Source organism: Molothrus ater, chromosome 7, assembly GCF_012460135.2.
Source record: "Molothrus ater isolate BHLD 08-10-18 breed brown headed cowbird chromosome 7, BPBGC_Mater_1.1, whole genome shotgun sequence".
Taxonomy (NCBI): Eukaryota; Metazoa; Chordata; class Aves; order Passeriformes; family Icteridae; genus Molothrus; species Molothrus ater.
This window is the reverse complement of record NC_050484.2, coordinates 15798650-15821554: the sequence shown is the minus strand read 5'-3', so window position 1 is coordinate 15821554 and position 22905 is coordinate 15798650. Positions and strand designations below refer to the sequence as shown.

At 38.8% G+C, this 22905-nt stretch overlaps 1 protein-coding gene across 1 annotated transcript in view; it reads right to left on the bottom strand.

Moving 5' to 3' along the window:
- The window catches only part of PDE11A (phosphodiesterase 11A), a 105823-nt gene that overhangs the window by 25126 nt on the left and 57792 nt on the right, over positions 1 to 22905 (bottom strand). Inside the window, exons 11-15 of the mRNA XM_036386859.2 lie at positions 9859 to 10005; positions 9648 to 9755; positions 4826 to 4935; positions 2153 to 2243; positions 152 to 252 (exon numbers count right to left, since the gene is read on the bottom strand). Of these exons, the coding sequence (XP_036242752.1) occupies positions 152 to 252; positions 2153 to 2243; positions 4826 to 4935; positions 9648 to 9755; positions 9859 to 10005 (557 nt within the window). The remainder of the gene's footprint in view (positions 1 to 151; positions 253 to 2152; positions 2244 to 4825; positions 4936 to 9647; positions 9756 to 9858; positions 10006 to 22905) is intronic.

Below are 22905 nucleotides of genomic sequence, written 5' to 3'. Positions count from 1 at the left end.
GTCTAAAAGATACTAAGTATTAGACTAAATCTCTTCAACCATAGCTGAACACTAATTTCTCATATTATATATCCTTATTGGTATTTAATAGGTCATTAGAGTAAGTTCTCTGAATTTTCATTCATCAAATACCAGAAATGCCAATACTTACTCAAAATACAGAGTGAGGTCTGTTGCCAATATTGATTGCTTTAGAAGCTGCATAAGGTCACTGTAGTCCTTAGAGGACAAGTTAGCAAAGATGTTGTGACCCTATAATGAAAGAGATAAAAGAGGTAAAGGGCTAACAATCAATATAGTTTTTTAAAAAAGTTTTCTAACTTGTTAATCTACTGTTGCTCTGTAACACAAGCCTTTTCTGATTCATGGCAAAACTATGATGAAATAATAATGCTAATACTGCTAAGATTACATTGAGGCAGAAGAGTTGATGATTGTTATCAAGCACCTGATATGTTTTTCTAAACTCTGCTGAAATGATAGCCTGTCAAGTAAAGATTTACTCTCTGCTCTGACCCTGCACAGACTCAGTTTATGAGGAAAAAGCTATGGATACCTCTCAATCTCTCATCTTATTAAATGTTTTGGAGAGCTGTGTATTGGAGCTTTTGAGTAGTGATCCTAATAGATTTATCTGTGCTGCTGCTTGCATGCACACAAACTGCTGTTGGAGCAGTCAAGGACACTAAATCAGTTTTTCATTCAAAGCAGGCCTTTTGCTCACTCTGCCCATTACTGTTTTGTCCTACAGTGTATACAGCCATTGCCTATGTGGACTAAAGAACCACAATTTTATATGCAATTTAAACACCCTTTGTGGGCCCAACTGGCTGCTTTTTAAGGGATTGTGGATTAAGAATTTGAAAGATGCTCTATGGCCAAAATGAAAGGAAATGAATTATTTGATATTTCTATTTGAGAGGGAGAAGGTTCTTTTGTAACTGGATTTCTGAAAACAAAAGGGACAGAGATCCTATGATTCCTCTGTGAAATTCTCGAGAAAATAAGATGAAAGAAACAAAATTAATGAAAAACTCTAAATGTAAGCTTAAGAAATTATCTTTGTGACAATAGTCACATATATCAGCATACATAAATGTATTACATGTCTTTTTCTCCTAATCACCTACATAAATATTGAAGTTCTTCTAACCAGAGTCTTATATTGGTGATATTTAGTCCTGTAGTGTCCACATTCAGTATGCACTGCCATCTACTGCTTAGGAAGTTTAAAATGCCATTAAAACCAAGAATTTTCCAGCAACAGGGTTACTATAATCATGATGATATGAGGACATACATGAGATAAGGTCTGGGGAGGTGCAGTTCCGTGACAAATCTCCCTGGCAGTGTACACAGAGGGAGGTAAAGCCAACACCCTGTTCCCATTTGTCTGTGATCATGAGACATTCCAGATCTCTTCAGAAGTTACTGCAGATCAGGCTGTGGTCTGCAATTGTGCTGCATGAACAGCAGTTTTGGGTTTCTATTTACTAAATGCATTTTGTAACAACCAATCTCTGTAAATTAAGAAAATGCATCTGTTCTTTTGAAAGGACTCCATGTCCATTCTTCCAATTTTCTCAGTTATTAAATACATGGTGTAGTATGTGCTGTATAGTGTTATATGCAAGATATTCTAGGCAAGAGCTCTGTCTTCACAGCTATCTGCAAAGCAATTAGTATGCTTTGGGACAGCATGATATTACTGATTTTAATTTTTTAAAATAGTGTATTAAATTATGAAAAAATAATAAAAATACTGATTACAGAAAGGCTGCCAAAGAAATTTAATTGGTGCAGTAAAGGATGGCTCTGATACTCTGAGTATGACACCTGTGGAGAAAGGTAAGGCCCTGTTTCAGCTACCTCTAACCCTCTGAACAGGATATATGTAAGAAGAGTGAGAAAAGCTGACAATATGATTAGGATGTATTCTCCTTGCCCCTTGCTGATTGAGACAGATATAATCTGTGGGCTCTGTGATCAGCATTTGTAGTTGTTTAATTTTGTGCTAGTTGTGACCTTTGTGGTAACCAATAAATAATTGCTCAAGGAGAGGGCATTAAAAAGGTACTGTACATGGTATTTCCTTTCTCCAGCTGAAACTGCCCAACAGCTTACAGTGAGATTAATAGTAATGCTTTTGTACCTCACTTTGGAGAATCATGACAGCATGATTGAAATGGTGGTGCTCCAAGGTAGCAGAGGTGCCGTAGAGCTGAGCTAAGGCTGATCCACTCCTGAAACAGAACATGGGAAGTCAACAAATCCTGCTCGTCTGCTTACAAAGCAGGTTTCAGAGACAATGTAGTGACAAAAGCACATAGCCACACTCTCCACCTCCACTTCAGCAACCTCACTTACGACAGCTGATGAGATCAAAATACTAATTTAAATCCAGATACAAAACATTTATGTTCCAGTCTTTGTGAAATATTGCCAGCTGAATAAAGTTTTTTCTGGAACTACAAGAAATTTTGTAATGCAGCTTTCAAAGTCCCTCAGCAACAGCACAGATACAGAACTGTGCAGTAAAGACACAAGGTAATGTCCTTGAGCTGGGATCAGCTCTTTCCCTGCTACCTTTTATTTTTAATTCTTAATAGATATAAACATAAGGGGTTACAATGGCCAACTACAAACTCTGAAATTAAAACCCCAAAACACAACAACAAAGAACCTAACTGCGAATACTAAGGTAAACAAAAAAAACCACAAGTGAGAGCAGTGAATATTAAAGTAAAGCTTAGCATATCTCTAGAATGTATTTTCTCATCACATTTATTGTCTAAACCAAGATCAGATTCAAAATGAACAGAGCAGGTCAGTTTTCTATGTAAAGGACAAAAATATATGGAATAATATTATAAAATTGCAAATCACTGGGAAGTGCTGAGAATGGAACTGGACTGTCAGAATGGTCACTGTTCACCAAGTACCAAAGTAGTTCAGGAAAAGTACTTCACTTCTGGGACCCAGCCTAAAGTGACAAGATGGGTTTTCTTTCCAAAGAAATGAGAATAAGAGATTATGCTAGACACAGAAGGAGTCTCCTAGGAGCATATACCATAAAACTGCACCATACTGATACTTAATTATCAGATGCAGCTATATGAGAGAAAAGGATGTCCAGGAAACATCATCCCTAGAGAATGTAGAGAATGTGATCTTGACATATATAACAGAGCCATTTGAGACAACTGTGATATTGCCTCCATCATATACCTCTTGAACCTTCATCATACAGAACAGCAGTATTGGACACTGAAGATAAAATAGGAAAATGTGATGCTTAAATTTATGTCAGGTTAGAGGAATAAATCATAGTTAGCATTATGAAAACTCCAGCTTCTGTTTTCAGGGATGTTTTATACATGTGTGGTAATGTTTGTCTTTCATTAAATGTCTTCAGCAGTTTCTTTATGGAGTCATAAAATGGTAGCCTCCTCTCTGTACTCTGTTGTCAAACAACAAGTATGAGTGATAGCAGTCTAATGCTGAACCCTGTACCTTTAACTCAGCCATTCCTCTGCACAAAAGATACTCTTGTATAATGGTGCAGCAGAGAAGTGGTTAATTTAATCAGGGCCTAAAATGGCCAGGATGTAAATCTTAGGTCTCGTTTTTGTAAATTGGGAACATAAACATCAATCAGCTGAGCTTCCTTCCCATTTGTCTCGTCTATTTTGATTCTCTTCAAGACTCAGCTGCAAAAAGGCATCTAGCAGTGCTTGGTAACCTTTGCACCACGAGCTCTGTCTTTTGAGCACTGCAATTGATTTTCCCTGCTATGGTGATTGAAGATCCAGACAGTGTCATTGTTTCATTGAGATTGTATGGCAACACCAATACCTCAGGAAATGGCAGCTTAGTGAACATCAGAAACATCAGTTTGAGTGATGGTCACTGAGGCACCTTGCCCCCAGAAATGCAGCAGTCCCTGCATACACACATTGCAGCAGAGTACTTCTGCAAAAGTAGGACATAATAGGCTAATACAGCATCACTCTGCCTTTCAAATATCTCTGGACAACCATTTGACCACTCCCCAATCATACTGGAGGATTAGCAGTAAAGCAGAACAAAAAAAGCTACAAATGCTCACTGGGATCTGCAGGACAGGAATGCCTTGGGGTCTCGTATTCTGACTGTAGAGGAACTGGGGAGTGAAGAAAACAACATGGGATTTGAAGGAATCTCTGTGTCTGGCAGCTTTATTTCACAGCTTGGCCAGGATGTTGCTGGGGACATTTTTTGTTGTCCCTCCTATTCTCAGGGAAGGCAGATTTTGGAATGAATTTGACCCTAGTCTAAGAAGTTCCCCTACCTACAGAGTAAGAAGTACCACTCTTAAACCTTCTGCAAACCTACTTCTCCTTCACTGTGCCTGAGGGCAGCAGCCTGGTTTCTGTGAAAGCATTATTTCAGTTTCACTTATTTTCTTTTCTCTGCAATAGCAGAACAAGGTTTTTCTTAATGCCATGCACCCCAGTCAGCAAGAACAACCCAGACAGACAATTTAGGTGCTTCTTGGGTTGAAAACCAGAATCAATAACAGCTGAGCCTGAAAAGAACATCAAGTTTTGGCACCACATTTCAATATGTGGTGTCAGTTCAACAGCCAGCTACAAAGGACAAGCCAGCAATTACTTAAAGGAACAGAGAATGATAAAGATGGATAGTCCCTCACTGCACACAGGAATAAGAGTACTTGGCCTTGGCCTAGAAGGCTTGAAATTAATGCTTCATTCTTTATCCTGGTCACCTTTTGCTCTCCTGTGGAAGAAAACCAAATTAAAATAGTAAGAATTAGAAAGCTTACTTGGCTTGGAAGGCATTGTTGGTTCCCCTGTGGTCAAGGTCGTGACACAAGCATCCCACAATCAAAGCTAAAATTTCAATTTCAGTTAGAATCTCCTGAAATCCTGCGGTCTGAGAGCAGAAAAAAAAATAGCAGCTGTAACTATCAGTAGCAAAAGGGATAAGTAATGTTAGTCCATCCAGGAACAGTCAACTTCGTTTTGATACCATGAACGTTTCAGTAAGGAGAAGATAAATGCTTTATTGTCATATTCTATTCCCTGCTGTATGTCAGATGGTTAGCAGAATAGATAATGTCCTTGGAGTGATCTGTTATTATCTCTTTGTTGCATTTCCAGCATGCCATTTCTCTGCTAGCCAGGAGGCACTAAAGGCAAAAAAAGCTGAAAACAAATACCAGTAACTGCAAACTGAGACAGGAACTGGATTTTTTAATCAGAGAAATAAAAAAACCCAAAACTAAACTGATAAAATTTTGAAATTCAGAGAAGTACTTAGAAAGATTTCTTCAATCCTGAGATGACCATCTTAGTCAGTCCCTACTGTCAGAGATAGCGGACATGTTAAGCTGGCTCTTTAAAAGAACCCAGATAAAATATACTCTGTGGAACTGTTATGAACTATTAGATTTCTTTTCAATCTGGCACTTTGAAATGAGAAGGCATGATTTAAAGATGGAATGTCTCAAATTTCTGCTGCAGATCCCCACTTGAATTTGGGAGAGGCATTTGAAAACGGATGCAATGAAATTCCCTACAAGCACCTCAGACATGACTGTGAATGGGGGAGTTAATCCTAGAAACATTTTTTTATCACTATGCTTCTCCTCTTGGATACTTGTCATAGCAGTCTTCCTGCCTGAACGGGCTCGTGGCAGAGAAAAAAACCCTTACTGCTATTGCTAATCTCAAGCATCGTGAACAGATCCTGTCTGGAGGAGGTCCTAAAGCCTCTGTGGGGCACCACTGGTGCTGTGCCTCTCACCCATGGCAGAAACAACCTGGTTCTTCAGAAGCAGAAGGGCATAGTACCTGCAAAAATGACTGGGTGAGCTGGAAAATTGTAACACTTGTCTTTTCACGGTGTCAGTCTCCAGTGACACTCCTCAATTAGCCACATGATCTAGTTAGCATGAAAGGAAATTATATACAAGAGATACAAAATATATTTGTATTGGAGGATCAAACCAAGGCTGAACACCAACACCACGTAAGAATTCCCAAATATCACTGATTTTCAAAGGGGCATAATTTCACCCACTGGCAAGAAGAGAGTTTAAGTGATACAGGGGGACTTGTTGCCCTTCCTTGGTAGGAACTTGCACTCAGAAACACCAGTAAATTGCTGCAATAATCTGTGAAAGCTCTGCTAGTCACCCCAAAGACCACAAATTCTACTTAGAGAAATGCACATTCAAATCTAAGTATCCTCTGTGTAAACAGTCTGAAATGTGGCCACAGTTACTACATAAACAGTACAGGGACCCAAGCTCCACCAGGTGCTCAGGAATGCACTTCAGTGGGAATTGATGAAGTGCAAGACTTGCTACAAAAACTTTATAATTCCTTAAAATTTACACAGCAGAAAAGATGATCAAGCATGAAGAAAAAAAAGATTAATTAATTTTGTGTAGAATCCACCAGTGTACAGAATAACTTGGATATTAGGAAAGAGGTTCACCTGATTTCTAGTGGCATTGCTGTTGTTTTTGTTTTGGTAACATCTACCCAAGCAGAAAAAAATCCTCTAAAAATAGCATTTTCTCTTTTTATTTTTTTTAAACACAGCTCTTCTATAACAAATAGTAATAAAGATCTAGTTATAAAAAGGGATTAAAAATAGTTTGTAACTGACAACACACCATGTATCAAGTTTCAGTCTAGAGAAAATATTCATGGCTAAGTTAAAATAACTTAAAAGGGATGTTTTATAATATGAAATTGATGTTGTAATAAATATTCTTTTGTGTAATCCAAACTTTGATTAAATTCAAGGATTCCACTGTATTGCAAATGCAGGGAAACCAATTAAGGAATTTATTAACAGTAGCAATATCTCAAAAATAAATGCCACATTTTATTTAATGAAAAGTCTTGTCACTGAATATATGAAAGAAATACAGCATCTGTCACGTAGTAAAAAATATTTCATTTAAAACAATACTACAGTAAGGAGATATCTTCTTTGAACATAATGCAGGTAAATAGAGGATTACATTTCCCCATTTCAGAATTTACAAGAGGAAAAACAAAAACATGGCTATAGACGATGGTGCAGTAAAATTTATTTTCAGCAGAAAAGGAATGACCCATAACTCATGAGTGGCAGAGTCTCCAGTGAGTTATGGAGGTCATTCTTTCATGTGAGGAAATGAATTGCATTCATTATACCTTGCCCCACATCTATATGTTTTGTTATTAGCACACCAGATGGGATTTTAATTTGGTATTGCTTACTTGTTCATTTTTGCCCTTTGAAATAAGTATCAATGTGAACTGTGTTGGCAAAGGCACTGATAATCAAGCCTGGGCTTGATCCTGCACTTTACTCTCAGGTACTCCCTTAACTTGCAGGAGCAGCCTTGCTGCAGTGCTGTCTTCAGAATTCTTGGGCATGTGAAATACAGAACTATAGCTTGTAGAACTGGGCTTATGATCGTTCAGGAGAGAGAATACTTAGACATTCAGGAACATGCTTTAGATATGCAAAAGGCTGAATTTACCAGGAGTGAAACAATGGTCTGCTCTTTGTTGAATTTCTCTTGTTTGGCTTGTTCAACACAGCTGAATTTTCCTTGTGTATTCAGTGGGAGTAGGTTGGGGCCCTTAGAGGCTACTGCACTATAGGTTAGACATATATATAGACACTATACTATGGTAAATCCTACCTGAAAATGCCCTAAAATAGAATTACTGGTTTCTATTTGTGGGGCAGTCTACATTGCTCACTATCACGGAGAAATCAGAAATAAACTGCAATAACTGCACAAAGCAGTGCCTTCTTGAGCGGCAGAGAAGGACTCTGAGAAGCCCTTCAAGGGGTTTGTCTAAGAATTTCCCCCCTTTTACCAGTGAAAAAAGAAGGCACATGCTAACTTGGATGGTATCCCCATGACAAATGCAGTAGGAGCAAGCCTTGGATTATTCCTAATGTCAAGTTTCTCTTTTGTGTGTTTTTTTGCACAAATGAATGTTCCTGTGTCTGGAAGGGAGAGCAGACCAAACAGATCATGCCCTGAACTTACCCTGTTCCCAGCCAGAGCAGAGGCAAAGCGGGGTGGGATGTGTGGAGACACCAGTGCTGTGGCCACTCACATCCAGCCCTTCACATGGAATTGCTCATTCTGTTTATTACCAAGAGTGTGGGCAAGGAGACAAACTTGGCTTAAAAACGCTGGATCACATCTCACACAGTTGCACCGCTCTGCTGACTGCTAACAGGGCTCTGAAATTACGCCGTGAGAGGCACGGTCAGAGCATCTGTCGGTGGATGCCGGGCAGGCGGCTGGTGGCTGCTGGAGCAGCAGGGCCCCGCTCCCTGTCTGCTGGCCCCAGGGGGGGCACTTTAGCCGGGATGGAAGTGCCCGGTCCCACCGGCAGAGCAGCGGTGCTGCAAACCTGGCCTCGGAGCTCCACCTAGGGGTGCCACCGCCGGGGCTGGGGGCTCCCCGCCCCGGCAGCCTCCGGCAGAAATCACTGTAATTCACACCCAGCGGCGCTGCCCGCCTTTGCCTGTGCTCATCAGAGTAAAATGCTTTTCCTCTGTCTAAAACTGGGAAAAAAATGCATGTCAAATTTGTAAAACCATAAAAACTACCTACACCCAGGCCTTATCACCGAATTTCCTTAGAGAGCATCACCAAACACCTGCTGAAACAATGTTCCTTCTGCGCAGCTGAGCAGCCTCATGCCCAGAGGAAGAGGTTCTCTCGTTGGATGTCTTCCTTTCCTTTGTCTCATGATGCATGGTATAGCTTCACTATGCCTCCATCAACACTCACAGAAACACACCCACCCTGCTGGGACTGCCCAAGCACTAGAATGACATCTTCACCTGCTGGGGAAGTCAGAGTCTCTTTTTCTTGCCCAACATGCAAAGTTCTGGCATCCGGGACCCGTGAGTTTTTTGTTGGTACATTTACAAGAATGAGCTAGTCAAACGTGGGTTATTTCCTGCACTGAAGTCGCTGTGGGGTAGGGAGAGAGAGCAGTATGCTTGTTCTAGTGGTACTTTCAGCAGAATTTACTTTAAATTTCAGTAGAATTTACTTGTATGCTAAAGGAGCTACAGGTACTGCTGGAGATACATGCTAATAAAATCCCTAAGTGCTAACAATGTCCAGTGGAGACTCAAGATTCACTTAGATCACTATGCTGGAAGATAATTTTCAAATGTTTTGAGGCAATATCTTCTAAAACTATTTAGATTAAGCTGGATAAGGAGATAATAAATATCAACATAATAAATACTTTGGGATTCTAATCCTTGGTTTTGTACTTCTCAATTAGGAGTTTGAAATAAATGTCAAATCAAAGAGTTCCAAAAGAAAAACATTTCTTGAGATCAAGATCTGTAATAACAAGAGCACTCCAAGACTGCCATCTGTTTTCAATCACTTTAATGTGCCTATGATATCACTGTCACTAAAACACTATAAGGTCTTGGCAAATATGTGCTGCCTTAAGTTGAATAAATTCTGTCTGCTTTGCTATTGGAAATGAGTAGCATAATAACTAGAAAAGAAATTGAATGCTGGAAAATGTTTAGACAGGTTAGGCAGTGTGGCAGTGAAAGCTCTTGGGGGCTGTGTGCTGGGTACTCACAGTTAACATGGCAAACATCAGCTGGCAGACGTTGAAAGCGTGCCTCCAGTTGTGATACAGGACCATTCGATAGTTCTTCCGCACTGTCAAAAGCCACCTACACAGCGTCTGAAATTCAAAGTGCAATTTGTAGCAGGGCTACTAAATGTGTACAAATGGACAGAGCAGTGCCAAGACAAAAGCAGCAGATATTTGCAGCACAGATGGTTACCTCGTAGTCAATTTTAAATTTCTGAACCATTCCAAGTTCCATGAACATCCGCAGGGCTGCAGTAATCATGGCATCCACATCGAGCGAGAAGTCATCAAAATGGATATCGTCAATGCCAAGCTCTGACACCAGAGGGATGTTTGCTGCCTGAAAATGCCAAAGGGAAATTTCTGATTCAAAACTTCCGTCCTTTTTTCCTTTTTTTTCACTCTTACAAGAAACAGACCGTACATCAGTTCTGACCTGCCGATACATTCCCTGCTTGATTCAAATGCTGAGCAGTAAAAGTCTTCATCTGAGAAACACAAACACGTCAAGCTAATAGAGTGTGGAAACAGTGGGAAGGAGAAGAACCTGGTATGAGCAGGAAATATGCTCACCATTCCAACTGGAGCCCTGATACAGCATTTAGACTGAAAGCTGACCACTTTACAGCCACTGCAGTAACACAATATATTCCAATGCAAATTACAGTGCTGTAATGCAAGAAACATCTGGATAGCCAGAAGCTGGGAGTTTTAATTGCTACCATTTACAAATGCAAAGTAAATATACTGCTCTGCAGAATTTCTTCATCCAAATGCCTTCACAATCATAAGCATACAAGTGCCCTTTGCTTTACACTGTTCACTATGCACACACAGAGCCAGAAGAAGAGGAAAACAAGACATGTCTAGCAGAAGTACACTCCAAAGTAAAATAAAAGAATTTTCAACATGCTGATTTTATAGTTAGTCAATAAAACAACAGCAAAAGCCATACATTTTGCTTTGTCTGTATAACAGGGACTTCTGTTTGTAAGAGCAGAATGAGCCGCTCTTGCACACACAAGCACAGGAATGTGTGCTGGCCTGGCTGATGTATTTAGTTGAACACAGAGATGTGCTGTGGCTTGCTCAGTGGCAGCACCTGCATGAGCCAGGTTACGGTGTGAAGCAGGAATGCTGGCCCTGAGATTGTGCTGTCCAGACCTTCAGCAATCTTACAAAACTTGTGACTTTTTTATCATTCAGTTATTCTTCAAAGACTTGGGGGATACTGGAGATGCACATTAATATTAAGTCTATGAACACACTCACTGGATAGAAATAAGACTCAATATAATTGTTTTTGGGGAAGAAACACATTTGTACAGCATACTCCTTAGCTCCTTAGTGAAAAGCTTAAATAGCAGGCTGAAAGAGACGCACTTGATTCTTGAAATTGTTTATCAAACAATCTTTGCAAACCTACTGCTGCATTTTCATTAACTTTGAAGTGGGATCTAATTAACACTTTCAGAATTTTTGGCCTTTTAAAGAAAAACAGATCTTTTCCTTGCTATTTTTTCTGGAAACCAACACTTTTATTAGCCTGTTGCAATTCAAGGTAGAACACTTGAAGCAGTTGCTCAACTATAATTGTTTTTCCATTTGTCAAACAGTGGAGAAAGAATATATTCCAAATCTATTACAAATTGAACAACAGGATATTAACAAAGCAAGTAAAAAAAATTTCTTCCCACGTCAGTCTGAAACTTTTAAATATTTATGAGGTTTTACATTCCTAAATTTAACAGGAGTGCCATAATCCAAAATAACTGCTGAATTAATAGCCAGGAGATAACATTTGTATAAAAGAACCATTTGCTTTACAACAGCAATAAAGGAAACAACAGAATTATGAGTGCAGAGCCTAATTTGAATAATGTTAAAAAAATGATATGTTGTGGGGCTGCAGCAGTATTCTGGCTGCACCTGGCATTGACTATCCTCAGCTTCTCAGGCTAGAAATGCAAAAGTCCAGGGTTTAGAGGAGAACATTCATTAAAACTTCATATTTTAAAATTACAGAGATATATAAAAAATATTAGTAACACTGAATACTAAGACATATCCCTTCCTGAAATTTTGCAGCACTGCAGGAAAAATTTCAGTGGATTTCTTAAAATAAACAACAATAGCAACACTCCCTTTCAGGAAAACAGAAGTGATGAAAGTACCATGACAGCAAAAGGAAGGGGCAGGCAATTAAAATTCAAGTTACAGTGAAATTATCTTTTTTAAGCACCCCAGTGATTTACAATCCCTTAAAAGGCTGTGGGTTTTTGAACATTTAGAAGTTCAATTTCCTCTTCCTTAAAACAATTAAGAACATTTTACTCGGAAATCTTTTCACCCTGTGAATCTTCAATTTCAATGCTCTTTGTATCCTTGAGGAAAATTCATATGACTCTTCTGTGAGCTTATGGCAAGTTAAAGCCAGATGTGCGTCCTCTGGACACATTTCCATATGTCCAGTACTAACCCAGAAATTTGTCTTGAAGGGAATCAGGAACACAAGTTTGGCTGAACACATGGAAGGCAACTGGTCTTGCCTAATAAAATACAAACTCAGCAGTTGCCAGACTAGGAAAATATCATCAGTTGTAGGTAGCTTGAAAAAAAGGATGTCATGCCTCCAAAAAAGAGCATAAGGATAAGATCTGTGGTTACTCCATACTCAGGCATGCATGGAATAGAGTGGAATGAATACATAGGGGAGGAAAAGCACCTTTGTACTCAGTTCAGGTGGGAGACAAGATTCTCCTTTCCTCATCGCTCTTTGCTAGCACCTAAATTCTGTCACAGCCTGCTTCTTACTTGTGAACAGGTGAGAGACAAGGGACTGGTTGAGCCTTAGTTTCCATCAGCCATCACAAAAGGCCATATGTCATTAATGACCCTCTTACTGCAAAACACGTGGAACATCAAAGTGGCTTTCACCATACAGTCACAATTCTGGCCACTATAGAAGACAGCCCATGGGAACAGAAAAATAACATTTTTGGTTCAGTATTAATAAGCCTTTGGGCTCCTGTGGATGAATAAAGCCTAAGAAGGAAAATGCTTACTAAATGATTTTGCACTAACTCATCTAATAGCATATTCTTCACAATCTTCTGTATCAATATTTGATAATGTGATAAAATTGGATGTAAAGAAACTGGCGAGTTCTTCCCAAAGCATTCTTCCTTTGTAAAATGTGCACAACCATGGACAACCAGTCCAGCTAAAAACAGAAAACACTGACATCCTACTTTGCCATGTCATCTTAAAATTTCTCTACTTTGGTTTTAGTACCTGTGTGGATAAGACATCAGTGCATATTATGCAAGGACAGTATTTTGAAACATACTGATAAGCATATTAGTATGGCTTTGTTTAAGAAGAAGGTACATTCTGCCATTTGACATACTCAGCTTCCTTCCTATGTGGTACCAGAACTATTCTGTAACAGCAACTTCCGCTTACTGAATGCAGTCCACCATTTGGATAGCCTTATTTACAGTGGCATGTGGAATGATCAGCAAGATTTCCTCATCAGAAAATACTGCCTGACTGATGGAAAGAAGTAAAAAGGAACTTGATAATATTTAACACCTATAAAGATATCTCATGCAATATATATTCCAATGTAGCACAATAACCTGGCAAAATAATGTGGTGTACATCTTAAAATCCCAGGGGCACTGTTAGAGTCCAGAGTCCACGTACTATTCGAATAGCAGGTCAGGATCTGACCTCATGTACACTCTGGAGTGAAACTGCAGCTCCAGACAACACGACACACAGAGAAGAAATAAAATTGCCTTTTCAAGTACCTCTTCATCGCAAATCTCTCTCAAAAGATTAGGATCTGAAAAACCTTAAAGGATGATCATCAAAAGCTGAAGAGAAAGTATCAAAGTGAAGAATATTTAAATGTGATGCCTTCATTATCTCTCACATAATCTTCTATGATTCCATGAAGCCATTTTGAAGACATAATTTTCTGATGGCAAAGATTTTTATTTGTGAAAGGTTCTTTTCATATATAAAGGCCTCTAAAATACTTGCTTATATTTATAGCTGCAGGCAGGCACCTTTTAAAATATATCTTTATAGTCAGTTATTAACACCAGTGGACAGATTTTGTACTTCTTCATAACCATGGAAGACCAAAGCCTGTTACATTCCAGTCTGACACATTTACCCTCTCCAAAAGAGAAAGAATCAAATGTTGCAGCTCCAGCATGTTTAATGCCCAGAGCAAACTGGCTTTTAAAGGCCTCCATCTGTTTCTGGAGACTGTGGATAGCAACTCTTTGCCCTTCACAAAGCTGAGTTAGAACCTCTTTTCAAATGACTAACTGAAGTAGAGGCAGGATAGTGGCATTAAAAGGGAATTTTACAAAATTTACAGTAAAGGGGAATGGGTATGGAAATGACTGATGTGTATTTTCCTCTTGATTTTAACAATTTTTTTAACATGATTATCACAGAAGCATTGCTCTGCCTTCAGTAGTGAAATCACCCAGAAACATGTTTAGTTTGGGAGAGCTTTTGAGACCAACCAGTCCTATGCCTCTGCCCAAGGAAACCTCATGCTGCCATATAAACACACTTTGGAGCTGTCAGCTCTACCAGACTCCTTCCATGTTCCAGTCTCTGTGAATGTCTTATATCTGAGCAGTTGTTGGATGAAAGGCAGGGTGGAACAGGATTTGTGTATTTTATACCTCCTCAGATTAACCCTACATAAACAGAAGGTTGCAGTTGTGAGATCAAAAGTCCAAACTCTGTCCCAGGTCCCACAGTAGGTGTCTGAACCCTTTGCTGGAAAAGGTCATTCCTTGATTTAGTCAGTTTTACATCTGTAAACCAAGAATAATGCAGTACATGCATCCAGCTTCAAAATCTGCAGCTGAAGCATGTATGTGTATGTAGTGCAACTGCTCCACCTTTGAATGGCAAACTAACAGCTTAACATGTACTTTGGACATGAAATGTAGAACAAAGAAAGTTGCATTTAGACTAGTTTCAAAAAGTTGTGTTTGACCATTTACCAAATACAACTACTGCTTAGTATGATGCTGGTATTTCTTTTAATTAAAAGAGAAACTTCACAGCATTAAGAAAGCTATTTAGTCTGCTTCTATCAGAACAAGAAAAGTAGACATTAAGCAATATATAACTATCAAATATAGAATTTAGGATTTTTTTTTTATTATCATGCAGTGTGGACTTAGGACAAAACTATGGTATTTACTTTCTGCTTTGAGGATCAAACTGTATGTGCCTGAGGAAAGGATTTGTCTTATAATTTTCATTTTAAAAGGGCAAAGGAAGGTATGTCATTGTCACAGTGTTAAACGTGCTATTTAAAAAGCTAGCCCCAGAACTATAGCTAAAAACAGAAAGCATTTTGAATATTTCTAATCAATCAATCCTATCTGAACATACTGCTTTCTGAAATTGGGACCCATCAAAAAGAAATAATACATTTCAGAGATAAAAATGACATATAAAATTTTGTTATAAACTATAATAGGTGCAAAAAACGTTATTTTATGTTACTAAAAACCGATCCTTGATGCTAGGGTTGTTTCCTAGTAGACAGAAACAAAATATATGGCAGTCAATAAAAGGAACAAGAAATTTTGATTTTAAAAGAACAGAGGCATAAAATAAAAAAAATTAATGGTCTAGGCATCTATTATTCTTAAGGCCAAAGTCCATAACCACAGCAGCCCAGGACTGGAGTTTTACAGGGCATGCACATTGGACACAATGATCTCCCAAGGCGCGCTGGGGAGTGTTCACGTCCTTTTGGCTGATGGTGATTAGGAAAGAACCAGTGTGTCACATACTGCAGGCTAGCAACTGTCGAGTTTTTATGGCCATCAGTGCAGATGAGAAGTTTGTACAAAAGGGTCTATTCAGTCTCTGTTTCAGAATTTCAAACAAACACAAGCACCAAACCTAGGGCAACTATTTCTCTGTACTACAAAAGTGTCAGGCTGCCATTTCCCACAAAGCTTTACTTGGTTTTGGTGGCAAAAAGTCAGCTTTGTTACTCCCATGAAGAGCAGAATGGGTAATGTGGACTAGCCCTCCCCCTTACGCCTGTAAATTTGGGAGGGTGAGAAAAGTGGGATACAACATAGCCTTTTCCTACCCAGAAAGTGGAGGAAAAGTTCTGGCTCCTTCCTTGAAGACTTAGAAGAGGAAAAACATGATTAAGAGTGGAAGGAGCACGGACAGGTTTCTTCTCATGGTGGATGTAACGTGAAGGCATAGGGGGAAGCTCACACATTTGGTGAAAAGAGCCCAAAATGTGCTCTGCAACTTTCAATTTGGCACATGGTGGAAGAGAGCATGTGAAAGAAGTGAAGGGGTTGCCAAGATCAGACACTGAAAAAAACCCCGAAGCCGGAACCTCAGAAATCCCACCAGAGCTACAATGTGCACTGGTATCACACTATTTTTGTGATCCCAGCACACTGCAGCAGCTCTCAGTGCACCAAAGCCAACATGCAGGACCACCAGTCCTGTGTCACCCCAGGGCCATGGTGGTGCTGCAGGGGCACAATGGTGCTGGATGGGATTTCCTGGGAGCCACTGAAATTTTCTTTCCAAGCAGCTGTGACAAATCAGGCTGGCAGTGCAGTGACTGGTGGGGAAAGTTATGCAAATGTATGAGTGGGTTACTGCTCCACTGGGGAGAAAGTCCTATTTCAGACCTGCTAGAGTGACAGCTATAGCAGAATACTGTCAGGTGGACAATAAATAATATTGACAATACCTTCAACATTACTTCGTACGTTTACAGGAATGCTACTGAGAACATTTCTGTGATTCTCCTGAAAGTCTGCTTTTGTCTTTTTGTCCTTACTTTTTGCCAAGTTCTGATTGCAGGTTTAAAAGAAATCCAGCCATCCTATTCTGAACCCATAAATCACTCCCTAGGGGCACTCAGGAGTGCCCAAAAGAGCTTTCTCCCCAAACCAGAGATTCATCTCACTACATCTTCACAAGCCAAGGTTTACCCCATGTGGGACTTCTGCAGGGCAGGCTCCTCTCTGGCCCAGCTCCTCTCCCCAGAGCAGAACGTACATCCTGCACTGCCCCCTTCATCCACAAAGCTCCCCAGCAGAGAAAGCCTAAGCACCTAGGTGCCTAAGCACCCTGCACTGCAGCACGGCCTCTGGTTCATGCACAACTCACAGCCTCAGCACCACAAGCTTTTTGACAAAATCCAAAATGTACAGATCCCATTCTTTCAAAAAAAAAAAAAAAACAAACCAAATAATAGGCTCTTAAATCTTTATTTAGCTCCTTATTTACTACCCACATACTACTAGCTTTATAATTTTTCTCTAAACTAAGGTTTATGGTTGCTTTCGTATATCACTACTTTGAGGTAAAAGGCTGCAACACTGACATAAACACTTGTTTCTTGACAGTCATGTTCTGAATACATGTATACTCTTTTGCTGCTTGTATCTTTTCCTTACCACTCCTCACAGCAACAGGTTTCCTTCGGGGAAGGTAGAGGTAGCACAAGTAGCTACTGGAATCAACTTAACAATAGAGTTTATGAAGGCCATCGATAGGAATGGATTTTTTGTTATTTTTGGGGTGGGGTTTTTGTGTGCCCTGAGCTTGTTGCAGGCATAGAACACACACAGCTGTGTGGCAGCAGAGGAAGCAGGGTAGGTGAGTTAGGCAGGCTGTTGTACACACAGGCAGATTACGATGGGGTGTGTGTACTACAGTCTATTTCTCGTACATGTAAAGTGTTTGCAGTTTAAACTGGAAAGACTAAGCCCGCAGAACTACTGACACCATTCCTCTTAGAAGCTGTTTACTCTGCCAGGGGTTTTGCCCAGACTAAACCAATAGCAGACACCACCCAGAGCAGCCAATGAAACAGTGTAATAAATAACCTATACAAGATTGCAATTACAAATATTTTTGTACATAATATAGTCTGGATAATGTTTTGCTTGGATGACCTAGGCCCATACATCCCAAATTGATCTAGAAAGCAAGTGTGCATCCAGGGAATTATTTTCTTTCAAATAATGCCAGAGCCTAAGTTAATACTGCATAGAAGCATGGTCACTTACATGCTCATGTGTGGGACAGCCCTTTCAGCGCAGCCTTATTCTCACCAGCTGATGGAGGAATGAAAAAGAAAAAAATTTGCAGGATACAACATGGCTGAACCTGTAAGGATATTTCTCTCCAGTCTCTCAGTGGCATGTGCAAGAAAGGCATGCTGCCTTGTGCTGGGAACATATTCTGCCACATGCACACACACAAACATTATGATGGTGTGAAATTGCACTGGCATTACATTTTCACAGGATTTTACGGCTGAACAGAAATGCTGCTTGGCGACCAGCCTTAAAGTGGAGCAAGGATGGCACCCAGTGGCCAAACAGATTCATCTCAGAAAAACGTCTCCCATTCTTCACTTTGGAGAGTTTTACTTATAAAAAGGTTCTAGCTCTAATATCAACTTATTGGAAACGTCAAAAGCTTTTAAAGGACACTGCCTTCTTCCTTTGGGGAACATTTATCGCTGTAAAATATTTTTTAAAAAGCCTGTAGAAATCTTGCCGTTAATAATTTAAAATCAATACAAGCAAGCATTTATGACAAACAACTGCTTGCAGCTGGAACACTGCATAGAGGCAGAAATAAACAAAGAAAAATATTTTTTCCATTTGTAGGGTATATGCTAAGAAAAACAATAATTCCTGTTTTAAATTTAGTACAACTAAGTTTTTAATTTTAAAATTAACATTGATAATATTAATTATTTAATTTAAAAATTAATATTGATAACATCAATGCCAAATAGAAAGTTTCTATCTGTATAAATTTTGGTGCAAAGCACCTTTTTTTTTCAACCACAAAATTCCTACTTACAGTTCTCAGCCTGCTGGGACTACACAAGAAATCAAGCACAGATAAATAAGGAATAATTTAAAATGTGAAGTATTATGCCATTTTTATAGATTTCTTTGAAAATTTCTTTCCTCCATGAGATAAAATAAACACTAAAATGATCTTTCTGGAGCAGTTGGGAATGCAGGTCTCAGAAGAGTGAGCTGTGACATACAGGGCCAGCCCAAGGGATGTCTCATCAGCTGTGTGGGGAATAATTTGCTCCTTGTTGGTGGCAAAAGAACCATGGTAAAGTCACACTGAAGAACTCCTAAATTACCGTCTTTCACTGAAGTACCTCAGAGTTTTAAATTATGCTGGCCCACTTCCAGTACATGAGTCTGCTAGATAAATTTTTCTTCCTGTTTGAAAATTTTTCCTAATACAAATTCCTAAGTCTGTCACTGACTGAAGTACACTGCTTTATTATTTGACAAGTGTTAATATTTTTTTCTTTTTTAATCATCCATCAGATACCCCTGTGGCTTGCATGGCAGTTTAAATGCATTCCATGCCTTATCATTTTTGCATGGTTGCTGGCTAAATAGTGTAGCAATGCTGAATTCTGTTTATTCCTTGATGTTTTCCATCTGACAAGGGATTCTTATGGAGCATGATGACCGATCAGATTGAAGGACAGACAACAGGTCTGTTGGGTACTAAATCATCTTCACTTGGGAGCAATGTTGTGTTCCAACAATTGCTTTTTCGAACTTGTTTTTCTAAGCATTATCAAGACCTGGACCAGTTAGGGGTTTGTGTGTGGAAACAGATGCAAGAAACACAAGATTTCCCACGTGAATAACAAAAATCCAGTATCTGAGAGCAGCACAGTAGCAACAGGCGTTTTTTAGTATGGACAACTTAATAATCCAAGTGTTTTATTACTTCTCTGCTGAAAATGTCTGTTGTTTAAGTATCCCTGTATTACTGTGCATAATTACTAAGAAACTGAAAAACAGCCACTATTAAAGGCAGTAAGTCAGTAATATTTTTCAACTACTTGGAATGTTTTTATTTTAGTACTGTAAATATTAGAGTGTAGCAGAAATAATTAGGGTTATCTAGATCAATTGAAATCTACTTTAGCTTTAGAGAAGAAGGCTTTTTAAAGCAACTAGTACAAAGACTGTTTTGATCATGCACATACTTTAATTTTCTGTTATTTTAATTGATTAAAGTGTATTATTTTTAAGGTATTTAATGAGGAGATTTAAGCTTTTATCTAACTATGAAGTAGCTGATCTTGGAAAGAATAATTTATTTTTTAATATTTCTACTTACTGTGTGTTTGCAGTTAGAATATAAATGTTGATTTTTCACTTCTTTTTTAAATCATAGCCCTTAAGATCCCTTCTTTTTAACCTACAGCATAAATATATCCAAAGATTATTCTGCATAGCATAAACGTGCTGGAATAAATATATTTTGCTTTTGCATATTAAAAAAATTCCACAAAAATTCCTCATTGACTTCTGCAATGTTCTTGCCCTGAAGCAATCCAGACCAGAATCTATTCCTTGCTGAAAGAAGCCTATCTCTTTTAAAAATTCATATAATGACTTGTGCTAAACTCATAAATTAACAGAAAAAGTTGTCTGGGCATGGGTATATGATTAAATTGTGGGCTTTATCTAGCTTCCAGGCCCCAGGCTTCTTTCTTAACTTGGCCTTAACTCTCCTAAATCATATACAGTTTTTCTTCAAGATAAAGATTTATTTTAAAAGAGGATTTACTTATCCCCTACACTAGAAAATAAACTACTTTTATGCAGGCTTATCATATAAATGCAATACAGTTGCATCACACAAATTTGTTGCAGTCCTAAAGTAGAATTGTCGAAACCTTCACAGATGTTTTAATATTTCTGTGCCCTCTTTGCAAATGGGAAACCAAACCATGAAGTAGTGCCCTGCCCTGCTCAGATGATTTGGCAACACAGGGACAAGGAACTTGCCCAGTTAAACTGCAAATCTTCAGAGGGTGGATCTGTCCTCACAACCACTGCAGCCTCCCTTGGACCCCTCCAGAGCCAACAGGCAGGGCTGGCTGCACCCAAGAGGGCAGCACAGTGCTGGAGCCTCACCAGGCTAAAGCACTCCTTGTGAACCTTCCCTCCACAACATCCTAGAAAATTCATATTCCATTTGCCCTGGAGGAAAGGTAGTATTTTCCTGTAGGACCTCTATGTTTTCACCTGAAATAATAAATATGGCCATTTTAGAAATTTTACAAGAGGAATCCCCTCTGTGACATTTTGCAGCAGTGTAATCTCGATTCCCTATGAAGTCAATAAACTCAAATGCTGAAATTTTAATAAAACTGAATGTTTAAGTTTCTGAAACCAAATTCAGAATTCCCACTAGCTTTTTCAATTACTATTCCTTGAATTAGGGTAGGCACAGTAGTATGGCACCAGTCTAGCAGGACAGCTCCAGCAGTAACTCCTGAAAGGTGCCTCTCATGTCTGTGACATGCAGAATTCATCCAACAATCTTTATTTCTCATAAAACGCTTCCTGAAAGAAAATAAGCAAAAACTCTCAGGTAATATTATTTGAACTGAAAAAAACATACCCCCCTGGTGTGCTCCTTTCTGCTTTGGTGAGCTGCACATTGGAGTTCCCTGACCCAGAGAAGATCAGTCTCAATTTGTCTTTTCCTTCTGCCAATTCCTCATTTTAACACATTTAACTCTATCCACACTGATAGGCCATGTAGTTTAACTACAAGTTTGCTGAAGAGAGATTTTTAATTAGATTATAATCTCCACCCTAATTTCATTTGATGTCTCTAAATCCAGACATTTTATGAGAAAACACCATGAACAATCTTTCCCTACTCCACTTCTCCAAGCCATTCCCTGTTCACTGAAATTGGAAAAAAATGGAACTACAGAGCACTTGTCTGAAGTCAGATGACAGCCTCACCTTTCAGAATCTAGTATAAACACTCAGTATTTTATTTTATCATTGTTTATAATTTTCAGTGTAACACATTGCAAATGTGTTCTTGACTTCTTGTTTCCATGACAACTGAAGACATGGGCACATGTCAAAGCGTACTAAATAATGTAATACAAAGAAGACCTTGGTTTGATGAACTATGAAACTCTTAACACAGTGCTTTAGTTCTTGTCTTACGTGGGCAGTGGATGTGGAAAAGCAGAGAAATTAACTGTGTTTTACATCTTGCGATCATGTACCTTTCTCAAAAGGGGAAAAGGGAACACAATTCAATATTAACACTTAAGCCCTGGTTACTCTCAAATTTTTTCTTTATTTTTTTTCCTATTGTTGCTATTCTCAGTGGAACCTGAGCAGCTGGAATAGCACTATGGAAAAGCTCAGTGCCAGCCAAAGAGAAGTGAGTGTGAGCAGCCTTGGAGGCCAATCTGGCAAATCCTGCATCATGTGAAGAGCTTTGTGTTTCCCCACACATGAAGGGAAACACAGGGTACCAAACTGATTGACACAGCAGTGCCATAAAAAGCAACAATGCATAACCCCCTGAATTCTCTGTCAATGTTTCATACATGCTCCAAAACCAAGGCCAGATTGCCTTTCTGAAGTTTAGTTACTGAGGAAGACTATGAAGTAATTATTTTAAACTACTAAAATTATTTAATTACAAGCGTATAAAAAAGTAGTAAAAGTAGTTCTAAAGTGAAAGATGACATCACAGCAGAGAATAACATAGCCAAGGAATGCTTTCTCTATTGTTTCAAATATTGAAGATAAAACCAGTACAAAAATTTCATTTGTTCTCATTGTGCTGCCCATCGTTATACATTTAAGGGTGCATAAGGCACGAATAACAAACGTTAAATCATACATAACTCACTCCAAGTATCAAAATCACATAGATCCATCATCTTTTGTGGATTCAACCATTTACATTGTCATATACAGTAGCAGTCTTAAAAGTTGTTCTTTTTTTTTTTTTTTGGTTAAAACTTTTTTCATCATTCTGTAGTTAAAGGAGTGTTTTAAGAAAGACGCAAAAACCTCCCTATGGAAGGTAGATATTAAATAGCCACACGTCAAGAAGGCTACAAAACTGAGAAATGCAGAAATTGTTATTGTTATTCATGCTACATTTTGAACTGAAGATTCTCTAAAGCAGGTGATACATTATTTTCCATTGTGCATCTCTCCTGTTTGCTGTTTGACCTAAAAAGGGGAATCTCTCCCAGGGCTATAAATAATGCATCATAGTCATTAAATATTGATCTGGCTTATGCCATTGACAGCTGCGCAATTAGGCTTGCTTCTTAAAAATAGCTTCTTGTACATTTCCCATAATAGGA